The following is a 15,479-nucleotide window of genomic DNA, read 5'->3' as shown; positions in this document are numbered from 1 at the left end:
TGAAAACGAGTTTCAGGGACTTTCCTGCATGGTTGGATTCAAACCATGATCCTTAGATCTCAACCTTCTTAGCAGCTAGGATTACAGATGTGAGACAGGTGTGCCCAGCTGTCAGCTTTTGAAACTCCTTTGAAGGTAGCATAGAGGACAATCGCAGCTGCCATTACCAAAGGCCTGTTATACACACAGCCCCAACAGGGCTGTAGGCCAGCGCTTCGGCACGTCACTGATGTCAGAGAATCAACTTTCACCCATCTTGACACCACGTCACAGGAGGGTTAGGTGAATGTCCAGACCCTCACCCCAGAGCGAGGCCTAGGGAGTAAATCCAGGCTGTTGGCAGATCCGCTTCCTAGACACACTGGTTTACTTCTGTTTCTATGAAGCCCAGGCTGGCCTAGAACTCGGGATCCTCCTGCCTCAGCTTTCAGCGTGCTGGTATTTCTTACAGTATGTACCATCATGCCCTGCTCTCGTTCACTTTCTATAACCTCCCACCTCTGGCTAACTCAGGACTAAGTGGGAGCCCTCAAGGCCGCCAACCCTGCTAAGCCATGTAAGGTTAACCCTAGAGGAAGGGTCACCCCTGCCACCCGCACACCCCAGCAAGCCCCTCACCTACAGCAGGGACAGCAATCCGGCTGCAAGTTTTCCCATCCACCGCCAGGGGTGGCAAACGACTAAGGAGCATGGGAAGGGCGGCTGGGAGGCATGCTGGTCCTGGAGTCTTCCCACACACAGCTTCCACATGGGCTAGGGGAGAGGGGAGCTGCTTAGACCCATGACAGCGTGGTCAGTCATGCCAACCCGGGGTACCACGGCGCACCCCCTGCCCCCCCCCACTGGCCTCCGCTGTCTTCTGGCAGGTAGAATGGACCTAAAAGCGTTTTCTCTCAAGAATTAAAAAGGGGTCCAGACCGGGGGGTGAGAACCGTTCCAAAAGGTAGAACAGCAGGTTCTTAAAAAGCCTCAGCTCCTGCTGTACTCCTTGAGAGTCCTTGAGATGCTGCCCGTTCTGCTCCTCCAGGACACCGCCTGTAGCCCCTAGGAGACCTGAAGCAGACTCCTCCCGCTCTGGGCCCACTCCGCTAAGATCTGCAGAATCCGAGAAGTCCTGGGAAAGTCCTCCACCCTCCCAGCGGTCAGAGGCTGCATCATCAGGTTCAGGGCTACCCTGGTCCCGGTAGCCTGGTCCCGACAGCCTCAGCCCCTCTGCTCTAGAACTTCACGCATGACTCACGGAGGATGAAGGCCCCCCCCCCCCACCATCTTTAGAAGCTCTTAGAGGTTAGTGTTCAGGTTTAGCTAGGAAAGGGTGGGTACACACCCGTGAGCTGCTTAGGGTCCTGCTCCATGATCCCCAAAGTCCAAGGCCATGTTTAGCCAAGTTAAATCTCTTTAATATCCCAATACAAAGTCCCAATGCAAAAAGACAATGAGAAAACCCTGGGAAGTTTGGAGGCGGGGTTTTATAAATAACCCCCCTCCCCAAGCAGCTCTTCAGAGGCAGAGGGGGGGCAGAGTGGTCCAGAGAGAGGGAGTAAACGGCTCCTGGGATTTCCCCGTCCTCTCACCCTGGGCTGCTCCTCAACTCACTTATGAGAGGGGCTGCACCCTCTGAATATTTGTTCCTTCTTCATGGTCCCTGGAATTCAACTAGCTCTGGCTTCAATCCCCTACAAAAATTCCTGAGATCTCGGGGACACCAGCCGGCTCCTCCCTTGTGGTGCCCCTTGATGGGGAGGGGCTGGGGAGTCAGAGTTCACCGGAGTGTACACAGGAGCGAGGGTCAGGAGCACAGAAGAGCCTCTGAGTCCCCTGCCCGCTCCAAAAGCACACAAAGGGGGAGGCTGCCGTAGAGCTTGGGGTCCGTGAGGGGCTGGAGCAGCAGCAGGAAGAGTCCCACGCCCAGGGCGTAGCCTGCCAGCAGCGGCCGCCTCTGCGGGTGCTCCAGCGCCGCCCACACCGCAGGGAAGCCCATGTAGTTGCAGAAGGAGTGACAGAGGACTGGGCCAATCAGATGTCCTGAGGAGAGGAGACAGCATTCATGGAGCAACCCTACCGCCTCCTACTGTCCTTGCGGGGCTGGAGACCCTCAGGACCCCCGGAGAGGAGCTCCACAATGCGCCACCCATATCCACCCAGCCACCCGCCCATCCACGGCCTCTGCTTCCTTCCACCTCTCAGACTTCGCCAAGCTTAGGGTCGTGGGTCGGCTTGACTCACAATTGTTGTAGGAAAAAGAGCTAAGATTGTCAGTCTGTATAAGCAACAGCATTCCCACTCTCCCATCCATTCCTGAGCCCCTGAGGACCCAAGAGAGACTGAAGACCAACCTGTTCGGATGAAGAGGAAAGCAGTGTAGGCACCGAAGACAGCTGTGTAGGAGAACTGGAACGCTGGAGACGGGGAGGCCACGAGTGACCACACCTGCCCACCCAGAGGCCATCCTTTCCCCTGGGGCAGTGGCGGTCTGCTCTGCCTAGAGCTGTCCTCTGTACCCCAACTCCCATGTCAGTAGCCCCTCCAATTCTCAGCCCTCTCTTTTGAGTCCTCCACAGTGGCTGCAAGGGGCGCCCGCGCACACGCCTGCCCAGGGCTGCCCCTGCCAAGCTCTCCAAGACTCACCTGCAGACAGGAAAATGCTTCCCACACTGCTCTGGCGGAAACGCAGCTGCTCAATAATGTGGTGAAAATGGGCTGGGAGGAAGGTGAGAGTCACATATCCCTCTAGGACCACCCCATCCTAAGGCCAATTTTCAGCTCCCAGGCTGGGAACATCTGAGCAGAGCCATGTTGGACAGACTCACCGACTCCAAAGAAGAGCGGGCAGGTGAACACAGCAGGGCCCAGACCTGTGCATGGTGCTAACATGGGCAGCATACAGGCCCGGAACACTAGCTCCTCTGTCAAGGGTGCAATCACTTGGTTTCGAAGCCAACGCATGTCTGTGAGGCAGCGAGCCCAGGAGCGAGGAGCTAGGGGAGCAGGTTCAGGGCAATGAGTGACTAGCGACTCCACAGTGACACTCCAGAGACCTCCCTCTCTCACAAGTTTTCCCAGGCCAAATACAGGTTGGGCAGTAATACTGAAAGTGAGAGTGGGGAAGGGAAGAGATGTTCACACGACCCAGTGTAGATCACCTTGAGTGGATCATGTCTGGGACATCAACCCTCAATCAAGACCAGTCTGTTCTGGGGAAGCCAAAGGTTGAGGAAGCAGGGGATGAAGCTCTCTGGCCTGCGCCGAGTATTGAGTAGGTCTCGGTGGCCTCTTTGAAAGAACTCTCAGAGGCTACCCAGTGACACAATTCCATCTTACTGATAAACCCAGACACCCTGTCCTGCTCACACCTTGAGCCCACTGACTCCTTTCCCATTGTTCTGGAGTATTTGTGCCTATATTTCACCTCAGCCTCCAAGACTCACCCAGGACAACCTTCAATCCATCTGTCAGATCACAGGGACAATCCATAGAAAGCTGCATCAGTGGACCCAGGAAAAGGATCTAGGGGCAGGAAAAGAGCAGAGGCCAAAGGAAAGACTTTCATCATAATCGACTCCCCATCCTCATAAGACTTCAGGTTTCTTTAGTTGCAGGATTTCCTACTCTTGCATATCGGATGAGCAAGGGGAGGGGGGATATCACAATTCTGGTCGGCCAAAAAGCTAGACATAAGAAAAGTCCACGAAGGATGCATTATGCTCATGACGAGAGTAGAAAAGAAAGCAGGACTCACCATGGTTAGAAGCAGGGGCAGCAGAGCTGCTGGAAAAATGCCCTCCAGCCTGAAGCCCATCAGGGTGAGCAGGGATGTGCCTGGCTGAGCCACAGGAAAGGGGGCATCAGTGTTGCTCCCTCCCCCAAAGAGCGCCCCGAAGTCGCCCCCCCCCCCCCGTGGCTCTCTGCCCCACCTCCTTCGCACCTGGATGCCGGTGAGTTCCCTCCAGAGCAGCACGCAGAGGGGTGAGAGACTGGAGACCACCAGGACACTGGTGAAGCGCCGCTTAATGACGGCGGGGTGGTCCCTACGAAGAGGCGTAGTGAGTCCAGGGGGTCGCAGCCGCCACCTGTCAGCACGGCTCCGCCCCCCGCTCACCCAAACTCTACCCGCAGCCTCGCCTCGCGAGGACGCGGGATCAGGCCGCGCGCGCAGCCCCCGCACCTGGGCAGCTCGCTCTTCCAAACGTAGAGGCTGCCCACGTAGGAGCAGGCGAGGCTGAGGCAGGAGAACACGGACACCCAGCAGCACAGCCCGGGCCCCGGGCCGCTCAGCGCGGCCGACTCGGGCGCCCGCTCCGGCCGCGAAACCGATAGTAAGCGCAGCCCATCCCCGCCCAGCGCCGCCATCGCGCCCGGACCCGCGGCGCGCACCAGTGACGCCGCGCCGCGGAGACGCGGATGACGCCAGGGACGCCGCGGCCCCGCCCCCGCCCCGCCCCCTCGGCGCCCCGGCCCCGCCCCCTTGGCGCCCGGCCCCGCCCCCCGCCCGGCGCTGAGAGCAGACGGCGGCGCGCGTGGAGCCAGCAGCTTTATTGAACGGCGGGGACGCTCGGCGGCCCGCGGCCGCGCCACCCCCGGGGCCCCCGCGCGGCCAGGCTCAGCGCTGAGGGCCGGGGCTCAGCCACTCGGACAGATTGGAGACCTCCTGCCGCCACAGCGCGTCCTGTGGGAGCAAAGGGGCTCGGGGTGAGGACGCGCGGCGCGGCCGGGCCCTCTCCCCGCGGCGCCCGCCGGTTACCTCCAGGCCGCTCCCGGGGCCGCCGCGGGCCGCGCGGGCCGCCCCTCCGCCCGCGGCGAGGGGAGCCGCGCTGGGCGCCGGGCGGCGCCGGGCGTCTTCGGGCGGGCCCGGGGCCCTGGCGGCGTGCGGGGCTCCGGTCTCCACGCGCCGGTGCTCGCCGCCCTTCTTGAGCCTCTTGCTTTCCGCCTGCCCGCCGGTCCCTAGGAGGAAGGAGGCGGCGTCGCCCCACGAGCCGGGAGCCGCCCTGGGCTCTCCCCACCCATCCCCTCCTTCAGGCCCGCTCCGGGGGAAGCCCGCAGCTGGGGTCGTCTGGACCCGGGTCTGAGGAGCCGGCCGCCCCATCCCTCCTGAGCTGGGCCTTTTCCTCCTTCTCCCTGGTGATGGTCCTGGGCCTTGAACTCAGGGCCTCAGGCCCTCACTTGGCTTTTCTGCCCAAGGTGGATGCTATACCACTTGGTCCACACCTTCAGTAGCGGCTTTTTGCTAGCTTTATGGAGGTAAGAGTCTCACGGATTTGTCTGCCAGGCCGACTTGAACCTTGCTCCTCAGATCTCAGCCACCTGAGTAGCTAGGACTAGGGGCGTGGGCCGGGCCTCTTTCGGGGCATCTAGAATCCTACCAAGCCCCCACTTGGAGGCTCAGGCCCTTTCAGTGACTTTGCACACACAAATTGTGCTGAGTGCTGTTCAAGCTCCTCCCTCCCGGACAAGACCTGAATCCCCAGAAAGCTCTCCCCTGACACAGGGCAGCGACCACAGGCAGCCCTGCTCTTAAACGACACACGTGTTCAAATTTAAAGCTCCATTGCCTATGGTTGCTAACATTCTAGAGCAGGTTCTGGAAATGTAGATCAATGCCACACACACCACACCCCCAAGCTCACAGGTGCTGGGAGGGGATGCTAAGCCAGGGGTGGAACAGAGAAGGATGCAGTTAGCCAGGGGAGACTACCTGAGCTAGGCTTGGAAGGATGAAAAGAGAAGCCAGTCAGAGAGGGGAAAGAGGAAAAAAGAGGGAGAGGGAAGGAAAGAGAATTCCGAGCTGAAAGCCATGTAAATGAACTATATCAGGGCAAAAAACAATATCCTACATAAGGTGTAAGGTTGAGGGTTCTAGAAGCTGATCAATTGAGGAATTGGTAGGAACCAGAGAAGGCTGAAAAACAGATTTATTTTTAATTTTTTTCTCCAGTCCTAGGGCTTGAACTCAGGGCCTGGGCACTGTCCCTGAGCTTCTTTTGCTCAAGGCTAGCTCTCTACCTGGTGCTCGCTTGTGATTGTGAGGATTGCTTTCTGGCTGGTCCTGAACTGTGTATGAGGGGTGGGGCACAGGTGGAGAGAACACTTAAGCATAATTTGCCATCACATCACCACCCCATCTCAAAATATACCTCACGTCAAGGAACCTCCAGATCCCCAAATGGGGAGTGGGGGTATGGAGGAACTGACTGCACTCAAGGTCCTGAATCTGCTCCGTCTTTCTACCCTGTTCGGTCCCATGCCGTCACAAGTAACCACAGACTGTGGTGGAGACTTCTAGTCCTGCCTAGGGATGTATGTAGCTCAGTGGTAGAGCACTTGCCTACAATGCACAAGGCTCTGGATCCCATTTCTGGTAAGGCAAGAAAGGAGAGGAGGAAGGGGAAGAAAGAGACAAGCCAGAAATCTATAGTCCTATCAACCTGCTGCCCTAGGAGCCACAGTAGGAAAGGAGTCCAGCCAGGTCCTAGAAGGTGTGGGATAGTTAGGAAATTTGGTGGGGCTGAAGCCTTACCCGCAGGGGGCTCCGTGCTGCCGCTCTCAGGTGCGTCCTCGGGGCTCTGGGCTGGATCCTCCTCTGGGGTCAAGTGCTTAAAAAATGACAAGTCCCAAGTGAGTTTTGCAGAAGCCTGAAGGAGTGTCAGTGAAACAAGTATGTATGTGCGTGGTAGTGTCACGAAAAGTAACCGCAAAAGAATGAGTATTTGTAAGTCATATTTGACAAGGGGCATGTTTTTGGACCTCAGCACTGTCCCTGAGCTTTTTGGCGCAAGTGCTCTACCACTTTGAGTCACAGCGCCACTTCTGGTTTTCTGGTGGTTAATTGGAGATAAGAGTCTCACAGATTTTCCTGCTCAGGCTGGCTTTGAGCCCTAATCCTCAGATCTCAGCGTCCGGAGTAGCTAGGATTACAGGTGTGAGCCACCAGCACCAGCTGATAAGGGACTTTTTAATTCAGAGTCAAGAATCTAACTGGGCTGAGGGTGGTGGCTCACACTTGTGGCTCCAAGTACTTGGGAGGCAAAGGTTGGGAAGACTGTGATTAGAGGCTAGGCTGAGGGGAAAGTTGGCCACGACCTTAAGTGAATACAGTGGTGTACAGTTATCTTCTCAGCTGTGTGGGAGGCTGAGCTTAGGTGGATAACAGCTGCAGGCCTGCTGGGCAGAGAAGTTAGTAAGACTCCATCTCAACGGACAGAAACTAGGCGTGGTGGTGTGCACCCAGCATCCCAGTTACAAAGGAAAGCCTAAAATAGGAGGACTGAAGACAAGGACTGCTCCTGGGCAGGAAGCGAGACCCTGCCTCAAAACCCACCAGTCATAAGAGGGAAGGGCTCATGCCTCAGTGGTGGAGTGTCGGCCTAGGAAGCATAAATCCCTGAGTTCATACCCAAGTACCACTCAAAAACGGAGTTAACAAGACTCCTCCCATCTCAATAAGCCCAAGCAGTCCCCGCTGTGAGAGGCCTCGTGTGAGCTCGCCTCTGAAGCCGGAACCAGGCAAAAACAGGACACTACCTAAAAAATAACAACAAAAAGACTGGGGGTGCTTCAGGTGTAGAGCACTTGCTTAGCAAGTACAAGGCCCTGAGTTCAAACCCCAGTACTGCCAAAAATAAAAGTCACAAAGTAATAAACTTAAAAATGGACAAAGGATGTGTGTGTGCGTGCGCACATGTGTGTGCCAGTCCTAGGGCTTGAACTTAGGGCCTGGGTGCTGTTCTTAAGCATTTGTGCTCAAGGCTAGCACTCTACCACTTGAGCTACAGCTTTATTTCCAACTTTTTGGTGGCTATTTCAAGATGAGTCTTCATGGATTTTTCCTGCCTGAGCTGGCAGCATACTTTAAATCTCAGCTTCCTGAGTAGCAAGGATTATAGGCATGAGCCACTGGTGAGCAGCTTGGACAAAGGATTTGAATAGACATTTTTCCAAAGACATCTAACTTGATAATACACATGTACAAAATGCTCCATCTTATTCATTAGGGAGTACAAATTGAAGCCGCAATAAGACGCCACGAGGATTGCAATAGCAACAATAAAATAAAAAAATGACATTGATGAGGATGTGAAGAAATTGGATAGGAATATAAAATGCAACCATTTTATATTAAAGTTTGGAAGTTCCTTAATGAGGAACTGGGCACTTCTGTGGTCCTAGCACTTGCAATTTTTTGAGATTTTTGTTTTTGTTTTTGTTCCTGTCTTGGGGCTTGAACTTGGCCTGGGTCCTATCTGTGAGTTTTGTTTTTGTTTTTTGTTCTTAAGGACTACCATCCAGGGCTACACAAGTGAGACTGTGTCTTGAAAAAAAGAAATGCCCCAGTATCATGCTGGGAGTGTGGCCCGAGGTAAAAGTGTGTGCAAAGCCCCAAGTTCAACCATACAATACAGTTTCCACGTGATCCAGAAATTCCACTCGTACATATGTAGCCAAGAGAATTAAACTTATGTCCACATAAAAATGCTCACAGCATTCTTCATAGTCAGCAAAAAAGTGAGAAAACTGAAGTGTTCCATCTATTGGTGAAGGGATAAAACATGATCTATCCATATAATTGGGTAAAAATGAAGTACTCCTATGCTACAAAGGAATGAATGAATGTTGGGAACATATTAAATGAAAGAACCACATGTTTTATAATTGTATTTCTTTGAAGCATGCAGAATAGACAAACCCATAGAGATGGAGTGTGGATTAGAGGCTCCCTGGTCTTAGAGGGAGGAGTCAGGGACTCTGCAGCCTCACGGGGATCTTGTCAGTAAGATGGAGATATTCTGGAATGTGCTGATAGCTGTGCAACAGTGAATATCATTACGAACACGTGAGTTGCACACTTTTTAAAATGGGAAGTCTTATTGAGAATTATGTCATAAAAGATGTGCATATATTGCTCACTTAAGATTTCAATGTCTAACTAATATATCCAAGGAACATGGAGCAAAAATAGCCAAAAAGGTAAAAAGAAGCTGTACTTGTGGGTGTCTGGTTGTCACATATTAAAAACAAGCAGTATCTGGAAACTTCCCAAGCCTTTTTCTTTCTTCTTTGAGAGAAAGTCTGCCCACCTTCACTTAACTCTACGTAATAGATAAACTGTCTCCTTTTTTGAAGTTGGTCTTAGGATTATGACATGAGGGCTAGGGCTGTGTGCGCTGACAGCCGTGAACTCCCCTCCTCTGTCATCCGGGCCCCCAGAAGAGGCAGTCTGACCGTGGACTTAGCTCTAGTCTGCACCTCCTGGGTAACAATGCTTTTCCTTAGAAAACTGTCTCCTTGCTGCCTGTCCTTTTCATTCTGTGTCCTCAGACATCAATGCATTAAGCTCTGTGGTGAAATCATTCTTACTCCTTCCAGGACCATTGTCTCTATTCTAACATGTTGTACTACCATGCCATGAATATACTCTACAACACTGTTAAATCCATACTTCCATATTTATCTCATTTCTTCACAAACTATATAATGACTATACATGGCTTAGAGTGGGGGTGCTGGTACTGACTGAGGCAAAAGGTACTGACTTAGCTCCTTGATCTTGTAGTGTGCAGCGGAAACCACTGGGTGGCACTCTTGTGCTGCTCGTGATCGCTTGGTGATGATTACCGGGAGGAAGCCCCAGTGATGACTGAAGGACAGGATCTGCCAGATGCCTGACTGCTCTTTCTCTCCAGGCTGGCCGCTCAGTCCTCCATAATCACAGTGTTACTCTGCTTTGGAGCCCAGTACAAATCAGCCTTTCCAGTTATTAGCTGTGTGCTCAGGCAAACTACAAAATTTTATAACTAGTTTCCTTATCTGTAAAATGGGTAAACACTACCTAAACCCTTATTTGTGGAGCTCAAAGTGGAAATCTTGGCATAGTTTAGGGATTCAGGAAATGTTTCTGTTTCCCTCCCAAACCTATGACTGTTGGTAAGACCTTGAGTTCACTAGCTATCTGTCAAGTTAATTGGGTTATGAATGGCCCTGAGGGTACAAGCCCTCACTACCACCAAAGGAAAAAGAGGTCAGATCATTTCTTTTGCAGAACTCACTGGATTATCAGAGTTACAAGCAAAAGGGACTTGATTGTAGTCTTCTGTGCCCATATGCGCAGTCCTGTGACAGTGACACTTGCCTTACCTTGAACATGTGCATGGCTGTAGATGCGGATGCTTGCAGTGAATTGAATTGTCCAAGTGCTAACCCCTAGAACCTGGGAATGTGAGCTTATTTGGAAAAAGGGTCCTTGTAGATACAATTAGGGTTTAGATATGGGTCATCTTGCATGCTGGATTTAGAGTGGGCCCCTAAGGCCAGTGACTGATGTCCTTATGAGAAAAAGGCAGAGAGAGACTTGATGAGGAAAGGCTCAGTGAAGAGGAGGTAGAGACTGGAGTTGTGCAAGCTACTCCCTCCCGAAGCTGGAAGAGGCAGGAAGCATTCTTCCCCTAGAGCCTCTAGAAGGCATGCATCCTTGCCCATACTTTGATTTTGGACCTAAACTTCCCCATCCAATTAAGCAAGCAAAGGTAGGAGGGGAGAGAAGATGTGGAGGATCTCCTAAAGGTCTTGTTATTCTCAGGAACCATGTATAGTTTTTTTAAAAAACAACTTTAGTAAACTATAACTGATACATAGTAAAGTGCACACACACACACAGTTGGTAAGTTCTGATAACGTGTTCATACCGCTAATGAGCATATCCATCATCTGTTTCCCGCTGCCCTCTAAAATCATTCACTGTAACTCACACTTCCAGTCCTTAAGAAAACACTGCCTGTTAACTACACATTGGCATTTTACAGAGTTTTATGTAAACTTAAGTGAACAGTATGCACTCCATCTGCTGGATTCCATGTTGTTGGGACAATCATCCTTTTATTGCTGCAGTGTATGTATGTATGGTAGTATTATGGACATACTACAAGTTGTTCAAACATTACCTGTTTACCTAATTGTTTCCAGTTTGGGGCTTTAACAGGTAGAGAGGTGCTTTGAACATTAGTGTTCAGGTATTTGTATGGACTTAAGTTTTCACTTCTCTTGGGCAAATACACAGGAATAAAATAGGTTGGTTATGTAAGTGTATATAAACTGCCCCTAAGTGTGGTGGTTCGTGTCTGTAATTCCAGCCATTCAGGAAGAGGAGATTGGGAAGATCATATGCACAGAGTTAGTTAAGACTCCCATTTTAACCAGTACCTGGGAGTGATGACATTCAATATCCTTTACATAGGAGTATTCTCCTTAGCAAACTTTAGTTTTAGCTTTTAAAAATTGGTGTATTTCACCTAAATTGTCAAATTTACTGCCATAAAGTTATTCACAATATGCCCTGATAATTATTTTTAAATATCCATTGTCATCTAACTTCCAATGGTAGCAACTTGTGGGGTTTTTTTGTTTTGTTTTGTTGTTTGGGTATGGGGGAAGTTTTGTTTAGCCAAAGCTGGCCCTGAACTTGGCATTCTTCAGCTTCTGCCGCCAGAGTTCTGGGATAACAGACATGTAGTGCTACACCCTGCCCCTTTCTTTTCTTTTTATTGTTAGTCTGGCTATATATTTATTGATTTTACTAGTCTTCTCAATGAAAAACGCTTCTATTCCATTCATTTTGTTCTATATTCTGTTTCATATTACTAATTTCCACTCTTTTGTCATTTCATTTCTTCTGTTTACTTTATGGAAATTTGCTAATTTTGTTCTAGATTAATAGAACTGAAAAGTGAGGTAGTTTATTTGAATTTTTTTCTTTTCTTTTCTTTGGTTGGTCATGGGCACTCAACCTGGGCACTGTCCCTGAGCTCTTTTGCTCAAGGCTAGCTCTCTACCACTAGTCACAGCTCCATTCCTGGTTTAATTGGCAATAAGTTTCACAGATTTTCCTTCTCAGCTGGCTTTGAACTGCAATCCCCAGATCTCAGCCTCCTGAGTAGCTAAATTACAGGTGTGAACCACCAGTGCCTGTCTATTATTTTTCTTTTCTAACACAGGCACCCTTGGCTACTGAATTTTGCTCATTATAATTACCTTTATTTTAAATATTTCGAATTTTTCTTTTGATTTTTGAGTTTGACTCATGCATTATTTGTAATGGTGCCATTTATTTTCCAAATACTTTGGAATTTTCTAGATAATGTTTCTGATATTGATTTTACTTTAATCATTCTATTGTAGTTAAAAACATAGTTCACATGGCTTTAAATAAGATAACTCCAGTGGGAAATTTCTAATGGCTAAGAATATGGTCTGTCTCATTCCTTGTGAACTTGAAAAGAATGTATACTTTCATGGTTGGGCAGAACGTTTTTATAAACATCAATTAGATCAAGTTGATAGATAACACTGTTCAATACTTCTATACACTTATTGATTTTTGTCTGCCTGTCCTATCAATTTCTGAAAGAAGTATATTGAAATCTCCAAAAGTAACGGAAGATCTGTCTATTTCTTGTTACAATTTTATTAGTTTTTTTTCTTTTTGACAGCGCTACGTTTTTTTTTTGTTGTTGTTGTTTTTTGGCCAGTCCTGGGCCTTGGACTCGGCCTGAGCACTGTCCCTGGCTACTTCCCGCTCAAGGCTAGCACTCTGCCACCTGAGCCACAGCGCCCCTTCTGGCCGTTTTCCATATATGTGGTGCTGGGGAATCAAACCGCGGAGCTTCATGTGTAGGAGGCCAGCACTCTTGCCGCTAGGCCATTTTCCCAGCCCAGCGCTGCGTTTTTTTAACTCAGGACCGCCTCCTTGCTAGGCAGGTGCTCTACTACTTGAGCCATGCCCTCACCCTGTTGCTTTAGCTATTTTTCTAATAGGATCTCACTTTGTTTTTTTTGGCCAGTCCTGGTGCTTGGACTCAGGGCCTGAGCACTGTCCCTGGCTCCTTTTTGCTCAAAGCTAGCACTCTGCCACTTGAGCCACAGCGCCACTTCTGGCCGTTTTCTGTATATGTGGTGCTGGGGAATCGAACCCAGGGCCTCATGTAAACGAGGCAAGTGCTTTTGCCACTAGGCCATATCCCCAGCCCAGGATCTCACATTTTTGCCTGAGATGGCTTAGATCATGACGCTCCTATTTATAGCTTCCATGTAGCTGGAATGACAGGCTGTCCACCATGCCCAGCTTATTGGTTGAGAAAGGGTCCTAATAACATATATTAGCATATATTATACAAAGGGTTTTCATTGTGATATTTCCATACATGCATATAACTCACTTTGATTAAATTTACCTCCTCTATTATTCTTTCTTTCTCATCTTCCACTTTTTTTTTTTTTTTTTTTGCCAGTTCTGGGGCTTGAATTCAGGGCCTGGGCACTGTCCCTGAGCTTCTTTGGCTCAAGGCTAGCACTCTACCACTTGAGCCTCAGTGCGACTTCCAGGTTTTTCTGTATATGTGGTGCTGAGGAATCAAAACCAGGGCCTCATGCATGCTAGGCAAGCACGCTACTGCTAAGCCACATTCCCAGCGCTGTATCTCTTATTTTATGTGGACTTACATTCCTTTGGTTATATGCCCAGGACTGGTATTGCAATGGTATAGTAGTTCTATTTTTGTTTTTTAGTTTAGTTTTTTTTTTTTTTAAGAACTTCCATACTGCTTTCTACAATGGCTACACTCATATTTCCACTAACTATAAGGGTCCTCCCCCCCAGCATCCCCAGTTGTTGCCTGATATCCAAAATCTCTTTTCTTCCTTAACTTCCTTCTTTCCTTTCTTCCTCCTCATCTCCCCCCTCCCTGTTCTCCTCCTCCTCCTTCTTTTTTGGTTGTTCATGGGGCTTGAACTCTGGGCTTGGGCACTATCCCTCAGCTCTTTTGCTCAAGGTTAGCACTCTACCACAGTGCCACTCTGCCACAGTGCCACTTCTGGTTTTCTGATGGTTAATTGGAGATAAAGAGTTGCAGACTTTCATGCCTGGGCTCATTTTGAACTGCAATGTTCAGATCTCAGCCTCCTGAATAGTTAGGATTTCAGGTATGAGCCACCAGTGCCCACCTTCCTTCCCTCCCTCCTGTTCTCTCTCTAACTCTCCCTTCTTTCCTTTCTTCCTTCCCTCTTTCCTGTAATACTAGGGATTAAATTCAGGGCCTTCTGCATACTAGGCAAGCACTCTACCCTGAGCTACAGCTTGAACCCCTCTTGTTTTGAGACAAGGTCTCACTAAATTGTCTAGCTGGGAACTTGCAGTCTTTTGTTTTGATCTCTCAAGTAGCTGATATTACAGGAAATGAACTACCACATCTAATGGTTGTCCAGTGTCTTGAGAGCCATTTTTTCGGGTGTTATATCTGAATTTTTTGTTATTTTTGGCAAGAGGGCAAAGCCACCCTCATTATTCCATCTTGGGCAAAAGCAATAGTAGTAATAATTTCACCTATAATCTCTTTCATTTACTTAATATATTCTTTAGTCCTAAAAAAAAGTCAGTCCCACCAATCAGAGTAAAGAGAGCCAGAAAGGGAGGCTTAAGTTGGACTATCATTACTAGCTACACTTGGAATCTGAAGATGGACAGAGTTTAGTTGCTGTGATCTCCCTTCTCTTGTTACAGGGGACTACAAGACCAGCTGAAGTTCTTTGATCTTTACCTCCTAGAGGGTAGAGACCACCAACTAATCTAACCTTAGATCTCCAGTTTCCAGAGAGAGAGCACTAGCTCACCAGGGAGCTTTCCTTTACCCAGAAAGGTGGACAGATAAACGTATTTGTGTGTGTGTGTGTGTGTGTGTGTGTGTGTGTGTGTGTGTGCGCGCGCACGCTGATCATAGGGGCTTGAATTCAGGGCCTGGACACTGTTGCAGAGCTTTTTTTTTTTTTTTTTTTTTTTTTTTGGTCAGTCATAGGGCTAGAACTTAGGGCCTGGGTGCTGTCCCTCTGCACTTTTGCTCCAGGTTAGCAATCTAACACTTTGAGCCACAGTACTGCTTCTGGTTTCTGATGGAGATATGAGTCTCATGGACTTTACTTCCTGGCTGGCTTCAAACAGCAATCCTCAGATCTCAGCCTCCTGAGTAGCTAGAATTACAGGTATGAGCCACCAGTGCACAGCTCCAGAGATTTTTTTTTAACCCCCTCTCAAGGCTAGTGCTCTACCACTTGAGCCACAGCTCCACTTCCAGCTTTTCGATGGTTAATTAGAGATAAGAGTCTCACAGACTTTCCTGCCTGGACTAGCTTCAAACCGCAATCCTTATATCTCAGCCTCCTGAGTAGCTAGGATTACAGGTTTAAGCTACCAGCTCCTTGCAAGTTATAGTTTTAACAAGGTAAAACTAAACATGAGAAATTCAAACTATCATTACCATTATAACAGCAGCTATGCACTTAGCAGGTTACACATATTATTTTCTTCAAATTTCACAACAGTAATTTTAGGTATTCCTATTTTACTAATGAAGATGAAGCTTTAAAATATTAAATATCTTGTGCCAGGGCCATGGTATCTCATGTCTATAATCCCAGCTGCTCAGGAAGGGCCAGCCCAGGCA

General features: G+C 49.3%; 2 protein-coding genes across 4 annotated transcripts in view; both read right to left on the bottom strand.

The window, feature by feature from the left end:
• Positions 1-1,383: 1,383 nt before the first annotated feature.
• Rce1 (Ras converting CAAX endopeptidase 1) lies at positions 1,384-4,378 on the bottom strand. Of its 3 annotated transcripts, none has more exons than XM_048359637.1 (8): positions 4,166-4,378; positions 3,926-4,028; positions 3,740-3,823; positions 3,429-3,507; positions 2,811-2,978; positions 2,629-2,700; positions 2,337-2,399; positions 1,384-2,025 (listed from the first exon to the last, which is right to left on the bottom strand). In XM_048359637.1, the coding sequence occupies exons 1-8, from the start codon at positions 4,348-4,350 to the stop codon at positions 1,790-1,792; spliced, it is 990 nt and encodes a 329-aa protein (XP_048215594.1). In that variant the 5' UTR covers positions 4,351-4,378; the 3' UTR covers positions 1,384-1,789. The 3 variants fall into 3 exon arrangements, with proteins under 3 accessions (XP_048215594.1, XP_048215596.1, XP_048215595.1); XM_048359639.1 differs by having other exon boundaries at positions 3,740-3,819; positions 4,166-4,201; XM_048359638.1 differs by lacking the exon at positions 2,337-2,399 and having other exon boundaries at positions 4,166-4,365.
• Positions 4,379-4,519: 141 nt separating this feature from the next.
• The window catches only part of C13H11orf80 (chromosome 13 C11orf80 homolog), a 62,108-nt gene continuing 51,148 nt past the window's right edge, over positions 4,520-15,479 (bottom strand). Inside the window, exons 14-16 of the mRNA XM_048359641.1 lie at positions 6,515-6,590; positions 4,742-4,941; positions 4,520-4,666 (exon numbers count right to left, since the gene is read on the bottom strand). Of these exons, the coding sequence (XP_048215598.1) occupies positions 4,601-4,666; positions 4,742-4,941; positions 6,515-6,590 (342 nt within the window). The 3' untranslated portion in view covers positions 4,520-4,600. The remainder of the gene's footprint in view (positions 4,667-4,741; positions 4,942-6,514; positions 6,591-15,479) is intronic.

The sequence above is a fragment of the Perognathus longimembris genome, chromosome 13, assembly GCF_023159225.1.
Source record: "Perognathus longimembris pacificus isolate PPM17 chromosome 13, ASM2315922v1, whole genome shotgun sequence".
Taxonomy (NCBI): domain Eukaryota; kingdom Metazoa; phylum Chordata; class Mammalia; order Rodentia; family Heteromyidae; genus Perognathus; species Perognathus longimembris.
The sequence above is the reverse complement of the archived record's forward strand: the minus strand, read 5'-3'. Positions and strand labels throughout refer to the sequence as shown.

Bases quoted from the DNA above. Each gene is read 5' to 3' on its own strand.
- Rce1 (XM_048359637.1), bottom strand. From the start codon at position 4,350: ATGGCGGCGCTGGGCGGGGATGGGCTGCGCTTACTATCGGTTTCGCGG. The intron at 4,029-4,165 runs GTGCGGGGGCTG...GCCTCTTCGTAG, and splicing joins TGGAAGAGCGAGCTGCCCAG to GGACCACCCCGCCGTCATTA. The intron at 2,026-2,336 runs GTTGGTCTTCAG...TCCTCTCCTCAG, and splicing joins TTTCCTCTTCATCCGAACAG to GACATCTGATTGGCCCAGTC.